This window comes from Columba livia, chromosome 2, assembly GCF_036013475.1.
Source record: "Columba livia isolate bColLiv1 breed racing homer chromosome 2, bColLiv1.pat.W.v2, whole genome shotgun sequence".
NCBI classification, from domain to species: domain Eukaryota; kingdom Metazoa; phylum Chordata; class Aves; order Columbiformes; family Columbidae; genus Columba; species Columba livia.
This window is the reverse complement of record NC_088603.1, coordinates 6374938-6393006: the sequence shown is the minus strand read 5'-3', so window position 1 is coordinate 6393006 and position 18069 is coordinate 6374938. Positions and strand designations below refer to the sequence as shown.

Genomic DNA, 18069 nt, shown 5'->3' with positions numbered 1-18069 from the left:
TCAGAGAACAACACAGCCAGACCACAGCCCCATGCACAGATTTTAACCTTTTTTAGGGGGAAAAATAAACATGAAAGGGCATCATGTCACACAGATGACACTGGTAGAGCAAGAAGCAACTCGAACAGGACGATTGTCACGTGGCACCGCAAGGTGATGTGCCAGGGACATTGCCATGGCATGGCTGAGCAGCCAGAGATACTCTAGGAGATGCTCTTCCAGGCCACAGATCTTGCTCTTCCAAGCATGAGGCTGCATCACGCTTTTGCCCTCAGATTAATTACATAAATTGCCAAAAAGGTCATTGTAGTCCCAACCCTGGGACAAACCACTCTTGCCAGCCCAGGCTGTTTCCCAGCCAAAACATGATGTTTTAGCTTAAAATTTGAAGGCAGGGGCTGGCACTGGGCGCCCGTCTCTGTGGAAACCCATCTCTGGATGAACTCAGAGGGACTTTGGGGCACCCTTCGTGCATCTCCAGCTGTCCCAAGAGCTTCTCCCGTGCAACCTCCCAGGGCTTTGGTACTGTTCCTCACCACATTTCAGTGCTGAGGTGATATCAAGGCCTGGGGACACCTTGGAGGCTCCCTGGGAAGACTCCCCTGCTTTGCATACCCAGCTGCCATGCATGGAGTAGATCTCCACAGGGGTGGATGAGCTGCCCTGGCTTCATGCTTTCTCCAAGGGACATGTCCCTTTCACTCCAGAGACCGACCCTATGGCTGGTTTCCCAGTGCGGGACTGGTCCCATACTGGTGCTCAGCATCCCCCATGCCTTGCCCGCCATGGGAGGGCAGGGGGATGTTGTACCCTGGGCTGCTTTTGGGGTGATAAAAACAACAGGGTTCCCCAAACTCAGGACTCCTGGAGGATACCAGGATGGGACAAGGATTCCTGTCCCTGGTAGGATGCTCCCATCCTGTGGTGGGAACCCCAGGACACCCCTGATCTTCAAAAAGGGGTCAAAAAAGCCAAAAACAAACAAAAAAGGGACAAACTACGCCATACAATGCAGAGTACACATCCATCAATGGCCTCTAGTTGTGTCAGGGGAGGTTCAGATTGGATATGAGGAAATATTCCTTCACAGAAAGGGTTGTTGGGCATTGGAACAGGCTGCCCAGGGAGGTGGTGGAATCACCATCCTTGGGAGGGGTTTATAAATGTATATATGAGGTTTTTTGGGACATGGTTTAGTGCTAGAGTTGGGTTATGGCTGGATCTTAAGTGTCTCTTCCAACCAAAACCACCCTATGATTCTATCATCATTCACACTTCAAGGATAAAAAGGGTGAGGACGCTGCCGTATTCCAACAAAATTCTTTTATTGAAAGTGTAATGGAAATTTCTTCATATTGCTTCAATGAAATGAGAGACAGCAGCTGTAGACAAATATGCTTCTTTTTTTATAAACAAATGCAAATGGATAAGGTAAAAATAAAGCATTTCTTTAACTTGTACCTTTAAGCAACATAATCACAATATATACACAAAGAAAGCTAAAATAAAGCTATGTTGAAACCAAAGCGTTTCAATCAATACATTAGATAATTACAGATTGTGTCAATAAATACCCAGTTTTTAAACTGTTTAACAGGCAACTTTTTACACAGATACCGAGAAGAAAAAAATAATTGTATATTTACAATTCAGTGCCCTGGAAAAAAGAAAAAAAAAAAGGAAAAATATCTTTTTTCTTTTTGTTTTGGCACCAACACAAAGAATAAATTATAGAAAAAAATCCACAAAGGCAGGAGTCTACCCCCATCATTCATTTAAAAAAAGTGTGTATATATATATAAAATATATGCATATATTTTATATATATAAATATATATATATACGCAGAGAAACCCAGGAATGTTACAAAATATATTAGTGCCAATAAATAGAAATGGTACCAGACTTTCAACTGTCAGTATTTTTTGATGCAGTCTGAACGATAGAAACTACCACCTAGGAGATAACTGAAGGGGATTTTTCAACCTAAAGAAACGACGACAAAATAATAATAATAATTAATAATAATAATAATATATATTTAGGAAATCCTCCATCTGCCAGTAGTATTCCTGCAGTCGCCCTCTTGCCCGGTGGGGACACCCCCGGGGACGATGCTTTGGGGGAGGATGCGGGTCAGCTCCGCTTCCAAGTTGACCGGCTCAATACCAGAGATGTACAATTAAATATAGGAATAAGAAACAATTAAAATAAACCCCAAACAACCCAGTCTCCGCCACATTCGTACACCAGAACTTTCCTAAATCGCCGGCAGGTTTGTGCGAGGTGCCTGTGGAATTGCGGGTGGCCGAGAGCACCATCCCTCTTGTCAGGGATATAAACAGCTCAGCCAATGGAAAACCAAACTCAAATCCATATTTTTGGGTATTTCATTTCCCCAGTCTGGGTGTCTCCGCCAGGAATCACTCCCATTACCCAATATCACATTTTCCAAGTGGGATTTAAAGCCAGCAAGTTCCAAAGTCCCTTTTTGTTGTTTTGTTATGTTTTTCATACCACTTGCGTAGGCACTTAGTGTATCACAGGTGTTATGTCCAGTTATATCTCACGGCCAAATAGTGTCATGTTCTCAGACTGATTTAAACAGCAAAAGGCCAAGAGGGTCCCCGATATTCTTCCTAAACACAATGATTGCACTTTACAAACACAAAGCCTTTGCGTTTTTCAGCTTTGTTTCCATGCGTTATTTTTAAATCCCTCTAAAACCGTGCTCAAAGGATAAATAACCCAATAACCTTCATATCCATCTAATTTTATTTGATTTACCCGATTTGCCTATATGTATATATATTAAAAAAATAGTATAAAGAGTCTGCCCCTGCAGATTTTGGAGCTGCGATGCCATCGGGGAGCCCTAAGGAGCACTTGCTGAGGAGCATGAGCACAGTGTTGCTGGTGTTGGCTTTGCTCAAAGGTCCTTCCCATGACAACACCCCCCATCACCACCGCTATGGGTTCCTCCGCATGTTCAGTCACCGCAATGGATCACGACAGAGCTCATGGCCATAATTTAGGAGAAGGGGTTTCATTTCTTTTGTTTGCTTTAAATAGAGCTAGTCCGTGTTATTTCTGGAATAGCTGAAGGTTTTGGTTGGTTTGCTCTCCATTGAGATGTTAAGGAGATGAGACATCATCACCATGTTTACTAGAGGGTTGATAAGAAACCAAAGGACGTTGCACAAACGTTTCCTCCATTTCCCCCCTCCCAGCCCTTTGCATTCAGCTCTTTTAGAAATGTGAAGTGAAGACCCAACAGGCAGCACCTTTCAGACTCAGAAAATCACATCATCTTTAGGACGGGTGCTGCTGAAGACCTTACTGCCCTTCCAGGTCATGGGTAAACCACAGTGCTAGTAATGTACTACAGGTAGAAAATAAATAAATACAGATATATTATGCAAAAAAACAAACAAAAAAAAAAGATTGTGCACATAATACATCTGAGGTATTACCAATTTAAATAAGGTTTCATGCTAGTTCAAGCTTCGGTGGCTAGTTAAATTCTGGAATTTGCAATAAATAGATGAAGAATGATTACGTATATAGTGTATGGATCTCTTCTGTAAACGTTGTCAGATTTAAACGTAAGAGCGTGTCGGGCTAACTCTTACGCAAACCACAAATTTTCACAATAAATACAGCTTCAAAAAGTTGTCGTAAAAAGTTCCTGCAACACTGAAACGTTTCTAGAAGGGGCTGTGTGTACGACTGGCAACGTTAGCGAGGAGTATTTCTCAACAGGTCTTTTCATACAAAACACAAGGAAATTCATACGTGAAAGTCTTTTTCCCTCCCTCCCACCCCACCCCATCACGAAAGTTTAGAAACTTTTGCACAAACAGCAAGAGAACTGATTGTAGCTGCAGTATGTCAAAACGTCCACGTTCTATAAAGACCAAAAATAGTTTGTTTGCTTAGAAAGTTTCGTTGTTGTTGTTGTTTTCCTCCTTATTTTGAGTAGCAATATCATCCTTCTTACGAAAGTTTGCCCACCCGACTGTTCTTCAGGTTTCATTTTGGCACCGGTCCTTGCCGCCCCAGCCACGTGGGCATTTCACACTTTGACTGTCTCCATCAGCGACGACTTGATGGCATCCTCCAAAAGTTGATTGTCTGTGAAAGGGGCCGGGGTTTCGGGGACGGATTCTGACAAACCGATGAGGGACTCCAAGAAACAGGAGCCCTGATCTCCAGCTTGCGGGAAGCTGGGGAAATTAGGCAACTGAAACTGTAACGCTGAGAAGTTATCGAGGTTCTCGTACTCCTTTAAGGAGTTGTAAAGAGGTCCCAAGTTATAGTCTGAGAAGGACTGGAAGAAATCCAAGGAGTCGGAGGAAAGGCTGAGGTCGGCGTAGCTCTTGGAGCAAGGCTCGGCTGGGGACGGGGCGCAGCAGGACAGCCCGTCGCACCGCGCGTGGGCAGCATCCTCCAGCAAACCCCCGCCGTCCTGGTTGGCATTCTCGTCCAGGCACTCGGAGAGGTGGGACAAGTGGCCAGGGACGGGCTTGGCCTCGCTGCCGTGGTCCTCGATGAAGAAGTCAGTGGGGTTGAAGCAGCTCAGGTCATCCTGGCCACGGCCGCCCTCTTCTTCGGCATCCGAGTCATTGAAGTGGAGGATGCGGGCCAAGCCGTCGTCGTCCACGTCCGACTGGGATTTGTCGGAGGGGAGGCTCTCGTAGGGCTCCTCCAGGTCCTCGCTGGGGTGGGAGGAGATGGAGGAGTCCGTCATGTCGCTGCTGCAGCTGTTCTCCCCCAGGGCCTCCAGGTCGGGGCTGAACTGGAAGGCGGGTGCCAGCGGCACGGCGCGTTCCTCCAAAGAGCCCTTCCCCGCCGCGCATCCCAAGGGCGGGAGCCGCTCCCGAAAAGGTGGTTCGGCCTCTGCCGCCTTCTCGCTGCTCTGCTGCTGCTTCTCCAGCTCCAGCTTCATGATGGTGTGGATGAAGTGGGTCTGAACACGGGCCTGGTTGAACTCAATCCTGCCCTCGGTGTTGCCGCAGCCGTCCTTGGTGCAGCCGCAAGGGAACGAGGTGTGATCCATCTGGTGCGAGGAGGAGCAGAGGGTTAGGAACGAACCCCGAAAAACCACTCACGACTCACCCACCCTGAGAAGCCAAGTAACAGCTGAGGGGTTTAAAAGCAGACTGAAAAATATCTAATAATAAAAGACACCCCGCTCCTTTGAAGTGTTGTCATAAAAAAGGTTGGATTTTAGTACAACTGAAGTTAAAGCGTTCCAAAAAAAAGCAAAATATGTCTCCAAAAGGAGACATAAGGGGGCAATCATGAGCTTGTAGATAATGCATCACGGTATTTAACACCTTATCTCTACCATGAGCTTCTGCCCCTTGCAGAGACAAGGTCAAACTTCTCAACGGGCATCTGCAGCACCTCAATATCCCCATTACCAGCCGCTAGAGGGGGGCTGTGACATGCACATGGAGCACCCGTCCGCCTGTGCACACCCGTCCGCCTGTGCACACCCACCTACACCGCCCCAGCCTGCAGCCACGGCGTCGAGGGAGCAAGTGACACCTAGAATAGGGAATATGTCTCCCCCAAGACACCTGGACAGGCATCCGTAAAAATAAAAATAATACCATAAGGTAGTTGAAGATACAGGGATCACCCCGCTTTGCAGGTGGTCTGCACAACCAGCTGTGAGCTGATGCTCAGCTGACACTCCCACATTCAACAAGGAAAAAAAAAACACAATAAAACAACAACAAAAACACACTAGAGGGAGGAGGAGAAATCGCAGCCTCACACAAGGAGCAAGCAGCTTTTGTTTGCCAAGACATTCCCAGGCGGCCCATCCCCAACAGCAGATCGAGCAGGGACGGGTCTCGCGGGGACGGACACTCGTGCTGCAGGCTGGGGCGCATCCCCGCGGTTGCAACGTCAGTGTGTGGACGGCTGCACGTGTGTTTCGGGATGCAGACACTTTCAAACAGCATCTGCCTCACAGCCTGAGGAGCATCTCCAAGAGCTTTTCCCACCTGCTTCGCTCAAAGCGCAGGTGGGAACAGATGCATTTTACAAGCTGCCCTAACTCTGTCCTGCTTGCTCAAAACCTCCCTGCTTTACTTAACATATACATCAGCTGGAGCCGCGGCTTTTCCGCCCCTGCCCAGAGGCGAGGGCAGTACCTGACATTTGATGCCTGCCAAGCTGCAGCTGCAGGTCTCGGGGTCACAGACCTCCCGGCAGTCGCAGCCACAGTCCTCCCGGGACAGACGGATGTTGTGCAGCTCCCGCTTCTCCTCCTTGTCAATCTTCTTCACCCCCACGGCTTTCAGCAGCGCGCGTCTCTTCTTGGCGGGGTAGGGCTGGAGGAAGAAGCCGTCCTCCAGGTCCACGTTGCTGACGTCGATGTCGTCGTCAGAGATGTCGTCGATGGTGAGCTGGTTAGCCTCCTCTGACTCCTTCGTGCCGTTCATGGTTAGCTGAGAGGAAAGAGAAAAAGGGCAAAGCATTAGGGACCTGTTGGGGACACAGAGCCAGCAGCACCCCCTGGTCTGTGCACAGACTGAAGCACAGAAGGTTCCATCTAAACATGAGGAGAAACTTCTTTCCTTTGAGGTGCCAGAGCCTGGCCCAGGCTGCCCAGAGAGGCTGTGGAGTCTCCTTCTCTGGAGATATTCAAACCCACCTGGACACCTTCCTGTGTGATCTGCTCTGGTGACCCTGCTTGAGCAGGTGGGTTGGACTGGATGATCTCCAGAGGTCCCGTCCCACCCCAACCACTCTGTGATTCCGTCAGCAGAAACAAAAAGGGAAGATATGCCCCCTGTGGCAGCCAACCCCAGCACCAAAATCTGCATTAGAGGCCGCAAAGACCTGACAGACACCTGACAGAGTTCAGCCAATTTTCCGCCACCTTCCAAGGGTGGAGAACTGAGCTGAAAACCCCACACCAGAGCCTGTGTTTTATTGGAAATCCAAGCAGGGTTAAGGACTGGTACCCCCAGGCCTTTGGAAAGGGCTGTTGGGCATTGGAACAGGCTGCCCAGGGCAGTGGTGGAGTCACCATCCCTGGAGGGGTTTAGAAGATGCACAGATAAGGTTCTTAGGGATATGGCTTAGCGCCAGTGTCAGCTTAACGGTTGGACTCAATATCTTGAGGGTTTCTTCCAACCAAAATGATTCCATGATCCCAGACAGGCCATTAACTAACACCCCATCCACCCACTCCTCACCAACCCAGCCCCACGCTCCTATTCACCTTCCATTTCAACGCTTCCAACTTCTCCTCTTTCAATTTCTCTTCGAGTTTCTCCCGGCGAACGTTTTCCTGCTCCTTGGAAAACTCCGCCAGCGTGAACTGCCGGGAGGAGCTGTGTTTGCTCACCATCCCCAGGGTGCAGCCCCCACGACTAGGCACGCTCGTGAACCCCTGGCAGCGTGGGAAGTAAAACACAGTGACCCGGTCAAACTCCACATTGTTCTTCTTTAGTCGCTTGGTTTTCTTCAGGATAGACGTGGCTAAAAATGGGGGGAAGACGAAAAAAACAACACAAGAGGCACAAAGTCAGTACTGCCATCCTGCAACGAGGATAGAAATACTACAAACAGGCTGTAAATATGACAAACAGACAGGACTTGCAACTACTCTCTCAACAGGGACGTGATGGGACAAGGTAACGACGTCACTCTATGGCTTCTGGTGTTTTAGGAGCTAAGAAGGAAAAAATTCTTCCTGGAAAGGGTTGTCAGGCATTGGAACGGGCTGCTCAGGGCAGTGGTGGAGTCACCATCCCTGGAGGGGTCTAAAAGGCATTTAGATGAGGTTCTTAGGGACACGGTTTAGTACTAGAGTTAAGTTATGTTTGGACTCAATGATCCTGAGGGTCTCTTCCAACCAAAATGATTCTATGATTCTCTAATGCTATAAATGCAAAGGTGGGATGAGGCTGGAGGGCAAACTAAGCCAAGTCCCAGTGCCTTGGAGTCATTGATGAGATTCACCCTAAGAAACGGCTGCTGCTTCTCCTTCCCGCTTGATTTCCTCCACGAAACACACATTTGCTTATTCTACACGTGCAGCAGAGCATAACGAACAAGCAACAAACCACCTACATGCCTGTCTTGCCCTACACCCAAGTACCCTGCCCCACGTTCAGAAGCTCCTGGTTCACTCCCAGGATGCTGAAGCACCAACACTCCAGTGTTGCCTGGCTCCAGCTTTTATGGCTGGGTAGAAAACAGCCAAAACGGCTGTTTTTCTGGCACTTCCTTTCACCATCCACTGGGAGGAACTATGAATCTATAGTTTATTCTCAAGAGACTCGTTTGAGAGCAGCTGCAAAGATGTTAATCTCCGCGCAGGTGATCCCAGGGTAAACACGGCAATACATGACTCTGGTTTATCTTAAACTGCTGAAACACGCTTCACACCATTTAAAGCGGAGCCTCTCCAGAGATACCCAGTTCTGCGCGTTTGCACGTGCAAGCGTAGCAGATGGGGGTGGGCTAATTAGCCAGGGCAGTTTGAGAGTCAATGAGTTTCCACGAGCGTAGCTGGCCGTGGGAAGCACAGCAAAACGCTGCGTCGCAGAGCTGCTTTCGCTGCTGCAAGCGTGACAGTCGGACACACACCAATCCAGTGATGGGGGTTTTTAGCGCCATTCTCTGCTGGTACGTGGATATCTTGGCTGCTACCATGGAGAACAGGGCAAAAAAAACAACCCAGAAAGGATGGGTGAGTCCCGCAGAGCCGGGATCTCAGCCCCGCTCTCTGGATGGCAGAGCCACAGGCAGCCCCACAGCAAAGAACCAAAAAACCCGAGGGGCTCGGCTGGTTTGGCTGGCCCCAAACGCTGGGAAAATGCAGGACTGGACAGTTAGCTGCACCCACGTTTCACAGGTCTTGCTGCTGAAAATATAGCATTTCAGTTTCATATGGAAACAGAAAAGCAACAAAAAACAAAACGTGTTCAACCAGCTGCGTCAGCAGCTTCTGCTAAAGAGCTGAGGGTTTCACACTGGGCTCTGCAGTCGCTTTGATGATATCTCTGCACTGCGCGTTGCATTTTCATAATAACCTTGACTCAATCTTCTAAAACATTAGCTCTTTATCAAAAGGCAAGTTAACCACCACGATCATCTATCAGCTGGGCTGCTGCACTTTGGCATTTGCTTCTCTCTCCCCGCATCCCCCCCCGCTCTGAAATTGTTTTCCCATCCCTGACCCTTTTCCAATTGAGCCAGAGAATACAAAAAGTTCATTGTTTTGTCACAAAACCTGGGAAGACAAGCAAGAATGAGACTCTTTATTATTACAAGACTTCTAAAGGCTTTTCAGACCGCTGCGTGTTTGTGTATGTCTGCTAAGTGGACCTTAACTGCTATATACAGTGGGTGTTCAGTATAATTTACTAGGTTGGACTATTTCTTCTCCATGAAGATGCTCCCCTATTGTATCTTTTATTTTTCCCCTCACATGGCAGATAAAGGATTTTACAACCTTGTCTTCTGCGTGTTTTCCTAAAAAGCTTTCAAAATTGATATTGCTGGGGAAACAAAATAGCATTTATCTGTAGTAGGAGCAGAGGCAATGTCAAATGTGTCATGTTATTTGGCAAAGCACCCAGCATACATAGAAAACGTTCTGAAATGGTAATTACGCTACTGGTTAATCATTTTTAAGAACCAGCATTATGGGCCCTTGCTGTCTGTTTAGTTGTTGCCTATGGAATAGGCAGGTTCCATATGAATATGAGGAGAAACTTCTTTCCTTTGAGGTGCCAGAGCCTGGCCCAGGCTGCCCAGAGAGGTTGTGGAGTCTCCTTCTCTGGAGACATTCAAACCCACCTGGACACCTTCCTGTGTGATCTGCTCTGGTGACCCTGCTTGAGCAGGTGGGTTGGACTGGATGATCTCCAGAGGTCCCTTCAACCCCAACCACTCTGTGATTCTGTGAAGAGCTTGACAGGGCATTGAAGGATGGTGGGATGGTCCAACCACCTTGGAGGCACCTGCCTGTCTCTGCACACCCAGGTCCTTGGCTTTCTGATCCTGGAAATTTCCATTTCAGCAAAACCATCCTAATGCAATGATACATGCTGGGAGGAAGGGCTGAGAAAGACTACCCTGAATATGCTGACTACCAAAAACGCGATAAATTGGTGTAACGACATGGAACCGGCGTTACGGCCATCTCCAACCCTGAAGGTGTGTGTGCTCCAAGGGGGTCTCTGCACAAACAGAGGTGACAAACCCACCACCATGCTACACAAAACCCATGTGCGGGCACGTCTGATCCCAGAGGAGATACTCACGGGTGAAGCTGGGCGTTAAGGCAGAGCTGGGCTTGTTCTCCCCGCGGGAACTCTCCTCATCCGACTCCCAGCCCGAGGACGCCGAGGAGGAGAGCGGGGAGCAGGAGGAGGAGGAGCAGTAGGTGCTGTCATCCCCCAGCTCTTCGTACTTCCTTTTCAACACTCCGCTCATGGTGACGCCGTATTTTTCATATAACTGGAAAACAAAGGAGAAAAGCTACATAAAGCAAGGGAAACATCAGCAGTTTCTGGTGACAAGCAGGATGGTTTCAAGACTTCTCCATCAGGTCCACCTGGCCATGCAGGTGTGATTCCCTAAAAGTGCTCCCTCCAAAAATCCACCACCTTTCTAACACTCTGCACACACCTGCTGAATTTCTCTCCCATTTTACAACACTGCATAAAAAACCAACTATCACAAACTGTCCAGAAACCAATTCAATCAACACAAACGTTATCAAACAATAAGTATTACATTTTGCTTACTAATTCTTTTACGTTAACTCCTTACCCAGATCGCTTTCTATGCACTTACAGCTTTAACATCTTGCTAATTACAAAAATAAGCCAGTTTGCAGAGAACAATCTGTTGGCATGATTTACTTGCTACAGCCCCCTGGGGAAACAGACTTATTAAATGAAGCACTGAAATACAAATATATCAACTGTGAAGAACAGCCCTTCTCCTCACGGTGCCTTTCATAGTCAGGCCCCCATTCAATAAGCTATTCTTGTTTAGGCTGGGTTATGTATCAAGCATAGTAGGAATTAAAGACAACGCAGCTAATTAAAAACAATGGAGTTCTGTACTTGCTTAGATTCCTAAAAAATCCCACAAAGCACAACTTTGTTTTACCTTTGCTTTTATAAGGTTTGCGGGTTTTCTGCCTCCTGAAATACCACAAAAGCCAACACTTTGCTTACAATAGGCAAATCCCACCTAACCTGGGATGCTTTTGCATGGACAATTTCTCCTTTTGGATGCTGGCAACTCCTTACCAGATGCTCCCGCTTCTGCAGAAGTCACTGCCAGCTTATTCTGAAGCCAGTGAGCCGCATCCAAAGCTGAGAACCAGGCTGCTGCTGGAGGAATGATTTGCTTTGAGGCCATCCCATGGGGCTGTAAGGCACAACCAGGGCGGGAGAGATGCAACCCCAGCCCAGAAACCCCCTCCAGCAAGGAAGGGAGAGCCCCAGCATTGTGGGGTGCTACCAGCCACCCCGGTGCTTCAATAAAACCAGACCTAATACCTAAAGCATCGCTAAAATTCGGATGATACTGGGACAGATATGCACAGCCCTGGGTTGGTGACAGTGCAGATATGGGGGTGCCAGACACCCGGTCCCCTCCTGACACCTGAAACTCCTCCACCCGCCAAATTTATTCTTTGTAACCGTAGCACTTTCTCACTCTCTTTTGCATGTCTGAGGTTAATTTAAGACTCTGAAAAAGAAAACAAAAAACAACCCACAAACCACCAAACTCGCCCTCCTGACAGCCCCAAGCACACCAGCTCCAAACCCTCCCAACGACGGGATTTTCAATATCGCGACAGCGCTGGCAGGACAGGAGCAGAATGCGGTGCCTTCAAAGCCCTTGCTAGTGATGTTTACCAACAGCTTCCCAGGAGACAATAGTCGCCTAAAAGGTCAAAAAACCACCCTGGATGAAGCAGTTGCTCGGTGTGAAGAAGTTAATAATTCACTGCAATGTGCCTACCAGGCTGCTGCATCCCCCACCGCCCCCCAAACTTGAGGGCCGGGGAGAGGCAACCCCCTTCATCCTTCTTCCTCCTCAGCGGGCCTGGAGCTGCAGGTGGTTTTACCACAGAGGGGTTGTTGGGTTTTTGGCCTTAATCCCAAACAGATGGGGAGAAGGTGGATTTGGCCACCCTCCAGTCCCAGCAGCACAAGTCCTACCTGACACCTGGGTTAACCCCTTCCCAGCAAAGCAGAGCTCGCGGGCAGCCACAAAGCCCAAACCCGGCTGCAATTAAAACCCTTTTACTTCTATTATATTTTTGTGCCTTCTGCTCCACCTCGCACTTGCGTTAAGAAACAACCAGGAGCAAAGAAACCCCCCCCAAATCCATAGCAGGGTCTGAATCAAAACCTGGGCTGCAGGCAAAGGTTTGCTCATCCCAGCTGACCCCAACGTCACAGAATCACAGGATGTCAGGGGTTGGAAGGGACCTCGAAAGCTCATCCAGTCCAGTCCCCCCATGGAGCAGGAACACCCAGATGAGGTTACACAGGAAGGTGTCCAGGCGGGTTGGAATGTCTGCAGAGAAGGAGACTCCACAACCTCCCCGGGCAGCCTGGGCCAGGATCTGGCACCCTCAATGTGAAGAAGTTTCTTCTCATATTTAAGTGGAACCTTCTGTGTTCCAGTCTGCACCCACTGCCCCTTGTCCTATCATTGGTTGTCACTGAGAAGAGCCTGGCTCCATCCTCCTGACACTCACCCTTTATATATTTATAAACATTAATGAGGTCACCCCTCAGTCTCTTCTCCAAGCTCAAGAGCCCCAGCTCCCTCAGCCTTTCCTCATAAGGGAGATGCTCCACTCCCTTAATCATTTGTCCACCCAGAGCAGCCAAAAACTTTGCAAATAAACCCCACAAAAAACCCTAATCAAACAAACGACAACCACCACAACCCCCCCCCCCCCCCAAAAAGCCACACGTGGCTTCAAAAGCATCAGTTTGTGCCACAGAGCAGCTGCTCCTTGCTCCAAAGGACACTTCTGATGTCACCATCCAGCCAAGGGAAGGGGTAAACCAGCTCCCCAAAAAGCCCGTAGGACACATGCCCAATGGCAAACACCCTCAGAGATGTGACACTAACCACATCCAAGCCTTGCAGGAAACACCAGAGGGTGGTGGAGCAGCCACGGTCACACCACTGAAATGATGATAACTCCAAGGTCTGGCCCAAAATAAGCCCCAAAACCCACGTTACATCTGTTTCTACCAGGATCTGCCTGCTCTGCAGGACTCCCAGAGGAGCGAGAAGGGGGACACGGTGACGCTGCAGAGCGATGCAGCCCCTGATGCTCAGGTCACCTGCAAACCCCACAGCGCCCATCACAAGCCGCATCGCCTCCCCCAAACCACAGAGCAATTAAAAACTGAGTGTTTTCCTCAAGAGAGATAACCAAAACAACACAAACAACAAGGCAGAGCCAAGGCAAGTTGTGTGTAAGGCTGCAATTGTTTTACTTTTTTTGTTAAATATTATCATCACTGACTAGACACGTCTGGCAGAAGGATGAAGGGAGGTGTGTGCATCTCCTACGAGAATAAGCCAAATGCATAGAAAAAACACACCTTTGGCATTCTGTCTTATTCAAAACACGTATTGTTTTGTTAATGCAAAGTAAGTGGCGTGCAAACATGATTCTCAATTAATGGGAAAAAGCTGGTGAACCTGTTGCCCACCAGCCAAAAACACATTAATTTTTCTCCCGTAACGCCTTCCCCCTTCTTTGCTGATTTACGGCTGTGATGTTTTCCAGGTCAAGTTTTCAAGTCTTTCTCAGGAGCTACACGTGATGTAAAGGGGCTGCACCCATTGGTATCGACTTGTACCCAGCCCCAAAAACTCCTCCAGATGGAGCTTTTGCTGCCAAGGCAAAGACCATCCTCTCCCTCACACTTGGGAGCAGAATTCACATCAGCGATTTGGATGCTGCCTTGAAACCCATGTCACCCAAACCGCTGGCCACTCAGCCAAAACAACACAGAGGCCAATTCAGACACAGCGAGGATATTTTAATTGCAGTAATTCCACGCGTAATCTTAAATCCACATTTATGTCTTGCATTGAAGTCACAAAAACGTGTGCAGCAGCATGAAAAATATATATATATATATATATATATATATATATATCTGTGCTTGCCGTTGCAAATCTCTGCAGGCACCATTGAGTGCAGGATTTTACCACCTTCTCCTTCTCTTTTTTCTTTTTTTTTTTTTTTGCATAACCTGAAATAAAATAATCCTATCTTCCTTTTAGTTGCCAAAAAAGACATTCTGTTCTTGGCTAAGGCTTCTTACCCATCTATTTTACTGAAAACAGCTTTTGGAACAAGTACATAATGCAATGGATCAAACCCGCAGGAATTCCTCTCTGGCACCAGAACTCCCACTATCCTGGGAATACTTTCTAACAAATATTTAGCCCAGATGTGCATTCCTTTCTCTTTCTCTCCCTCCTTTTTTTGAAGCATTAAAGTTGGGGGGTGGAGTGGGTGGGGGTGGCCATCTAGTTGGGGGGAAGGGAATCCAATCTGCAAAGTCCCATTTCTGGCGCTCAGCAAGTCGCAGGGCAAAGCCCTAATACACTGGAATGCGAGGAATTAATGTTTTAACTATCCTCCTCTTGGACGACGTCTCAACAGTAAATATTTCGAGTAATTTAGATTTAAGAAGGTTTGGCATTTGTTTAGCCAAGCGCAGAGGAAGGCAACTAAAACCCCGACCAGTGTCCAGTTAGTCTGTTTATAAGAGACTGCACAAAGAGGCATCATGGCTTTGTGCAGAAGTATGTAGAGATGTTTAGCTCTTTATTTTGGGGCTATATATGGTTTTTTTGCACCAGTGCAAGCAAAGCAAAACAAACTTCTCCCAGCGTGTCCAGCGGCTGCATTTGCTCGTGCCACAACTCCCACGGTATCGCAGAACACCTACGCGTAAGGATATTTCACATTTTGGGCTTGCTGTCGGTGGAACATCCTAAAGGATGGAAGGATCCCAAAGCCACGCACAGGCTATAGACAGCAAACTTTCTTCTGCAAAGCAATTTGGGTAAAACAAACGAAAAAGGCACGAACCCCAGGGCAACGTATGAAAAGTATTCCTTTCCGAGCGACTTTCTGAGCCAGTTTGTCGCCTTTACAAGCACAGGGACCTGCCTGCAGCCCGGGGAAGCCAAGGTGGTCTCTTCCCGGCACACTGGGAGCGAGTTACCGACTGCTGAGCCGTGAGTCAGAGCAGCTCCCGCTCCCTCCCCCAGAGCCGCAGTGGCTGTGCAGGTCTAGCAGGAGTAAATATTAGTTTAAAAAGCACCACCACATACTTTAGCCAGGTACGGCTACCAGCACAACTCATGAAGCAAACCCGGGGAGGGCGTTTTATTCGCACGCTGATGTTCGTGGCGGGTCGGGCGACCTTGGGGTGCAATATCGCCAAAAACTGGTGCGGAGCGGAGCTTCCCGCTGAGCTATCCCAGACATTTGATGTCTGACAGCAGCGGTGAGTCCAGGAACGCCGCTGGGTTACTTAATAATCACCGCGCTATCAACACTGATTCATTGCTCGTCCATTTAACTACTCTTAATTCTTTACATATTTACTTAAGTGGTTTCCCTGTGACAGCCTCTGCCATGACACCACTTCCCAATTTCGGGGCTGACCGAGGCGGGGGTCAAGGTGAGCAGGATCATCCCATCAGGACCCTCCAGTCCCCACGTGTGTCCCCAGCCACACAAGCTGTGCTTTCCAGTTCAGACCAGATTATTTTCACTCAGCTGGGTCTAAGGTTTCATAACCTTGCTCTGGTTAAAAATAGCCTCTGCCTACTATGCTACAGCAAAACCCAACGCACCCCGTGCCACGGAGCAGGAGCATGAATCAGTTTGTAGCACCACGAGTTTATTCTCCTGCCAGAGACTAAACAGGCAAAACACCTTCCCCGGGAAAGAGCATCAGAGGCATTTACTCCATCTACTAATTTTTGGAAGGCCACAAAGAAAAGGGCTTTTCAGGATTTTTCTATCAAGCCCTTATTTCTCACTGGCTGCTTGAAAGGTAAATAAGAAACATTAGCAAATACATTAAAGGTTATCAGACATGGCCCAAATGAAACGAGGTTCAAATGTACTTGGCGCAGATTGTTCTGTAATAAATATGAAAACAGAGAAGTGTGCTTTGTCTAGGAAAATCCTCTATTTGATTACACCTCATGAATAATTCACACCAGGTTTCCATATTTGTCCTCCTGTAGGTACACGCCGTGCATTACCTTGCCTGCTATATATACGACCGCATTTCCTGCGCTGAATTATTAAAGGCTTGCCGGGAGCTGCAGAGTCTCTCCACATGGAGAACAAACCAAAAAATAAACCCCCCCAGCCTTGATGGGCTTCATCTGCAAACCACTCAGCAGAGGGGGAAATATATATATATATATAGATATATAGTGGGGAAAAAAAAATTAAAATGAAATAATAACTGCGGATGAGTTCCCTGTAACAAACGACAAGACTTTGAGGTTTGTAAATGGCCGTGAGGTTTTCCTCTCCATCCCACCGAGGCATTGTCGTTACCAGACGTTGGTAAGGCAGGGCTGCTTTAGGAAAGGGTTGTCCCTATGTGTCAGCCTCTTCCTACAGCGACATTATGTAACTCGGAGGTGACAGACACTTTTGAGGATGCCGGGAGGGGGACATACTAAAAAAATAAACATACACACTGAGGAAATTTAGTAGTTTGGGTTGTGCGAGGTGATTTTTTTTCTCTCGTCTCAGGTGTGTAGTTAAAGCCCCGATTTTTCTTTTATTCTGGGGGCGGGGGAGGGGGGGGGAGCCCGCTCTCTATCGGTCCGTCTGTCCATCCGTGCGCCGGTCGGTAGGTGTTGCTGTAGCGACGGGAAAGCATCCCCAGCCCGGCAGATTTGGGGAAGAGCGAACCGGCAAGGCTTCCCCTCTGCCTCCCACCCCCCCGCCAGCCTTTCTTTCAACATCAGAAAATTGGAACCGCAACCGTAAAGATGGAGCGGAGCCTTAACTGACGGGGGGGGGAGGGAAACTCAGAGCGACTCTAAATAAATATATAGGTATTTATATGTATATATAACGCGGGGTTTTCTACCGAGGGGAAAGTGCGGGAGGGCTCGGGGAGCAGCGAACCCCCCGCCCCCAGGGAACGCGGTCCCACCGCCCGGGGGGCCCGGACGCTCCCGCCGGGCCGGCCCCAGCCCCAGCCCCGCCGGGCTCCCCTCGCCCCCGGGCAGGAGCAGCCCGGCCAGACGGCGCCGCTGCGGCGCGCCGGCCCGGCTCTGGGCGGCGGGGCACCGAGACGGACCCCCCGACGGCGGAGTAATACGGGCTCTGCCCAGGACCCCCGACAGCCCAGCACCGCGCCGGACACCGCACCGGACCCCGGCGGGCAAGCACCGACCCGGCTCTATACCGGACCCCCAACGGCCGAGCACCGCGCCGGACACCGCACCGACCCCCCGAGCGGGACGGCGGAGCAGCAAACCTCCCCCCGCCGCGGCGGACCCCCCATTCCCTCCCTCGCCAGCCCCATCCCGGCGCCGGCTGCCCCCGGGCCGGCCCTACCTTCGGCGGCGGCGGGTCTCGGCGCGGCGGCTCCGGCTGCAGCGGCGGTGCCTGGCGCGGCGCCTCCCGCTCTGCCGCTGCCGGGGCTGCGCCGCCGCCGCGCTGCCCTTTTTCGTCAGTGGAAAACTCCGGGCTCTGACGCAGGCGGTGACAGGAGCGGGGCCGGCGTGTGCCCGGCCCGCCCGGCTTCCCGCTCCCCCCCGCCCCGGGGCGGGGCGCTGAGTCAGGGCCGAGGGGACGCCCCGCCCCGCCCCGCGCTGAGGAGGGAGCGGGGGACGGGGGAGGGAGAGAGATTGGGGATGGGACACAGCTGGGGGGGGTTGGGAGTCACAGGGGGTGGGGAACCACAAGCAGCCGTGGCCCCTAAAATGCATGTTTGTGTCCCACAGGAACAGCTTGGACCCCCAAACAGATTTGGGTCC

The 18069-nt window shown here is 49.6% G+C and overlaps 1 protein-coding gene across 1 annotated transcript; it reads right to left on the bottom strand.

Moving 5' to 3' along the window:
• Positions 1–1308: 1308 nt before the first annotated feature.
• CSRNP1 (cysteine and serine rich nuclear protein 1) lies at positions 1309–17832 on the bottom strand. Its single transcript, XM_065050375.1, has 5 exons — positions 17648–17832; positions 10299–10494; positions 7244–7503; positions 6168–6464; positions 1309–5059 (listed from the first exon to the last, which is right to left on the bottom strand). The coding sequence occupies exons 2-5, from the start codon at positions 10468–10470 to the stop codon at positions 4076–4078; spliced, it is 1713 nt and encodes a 570-aa protein (XP_064906447.1). The 5' UTR covers positions 10471–10494; positions 17648–17832; the 3' UTR covers positions 1309–4075.
• Positions 17833–18069: the final 237 nt, after the last annotated feature.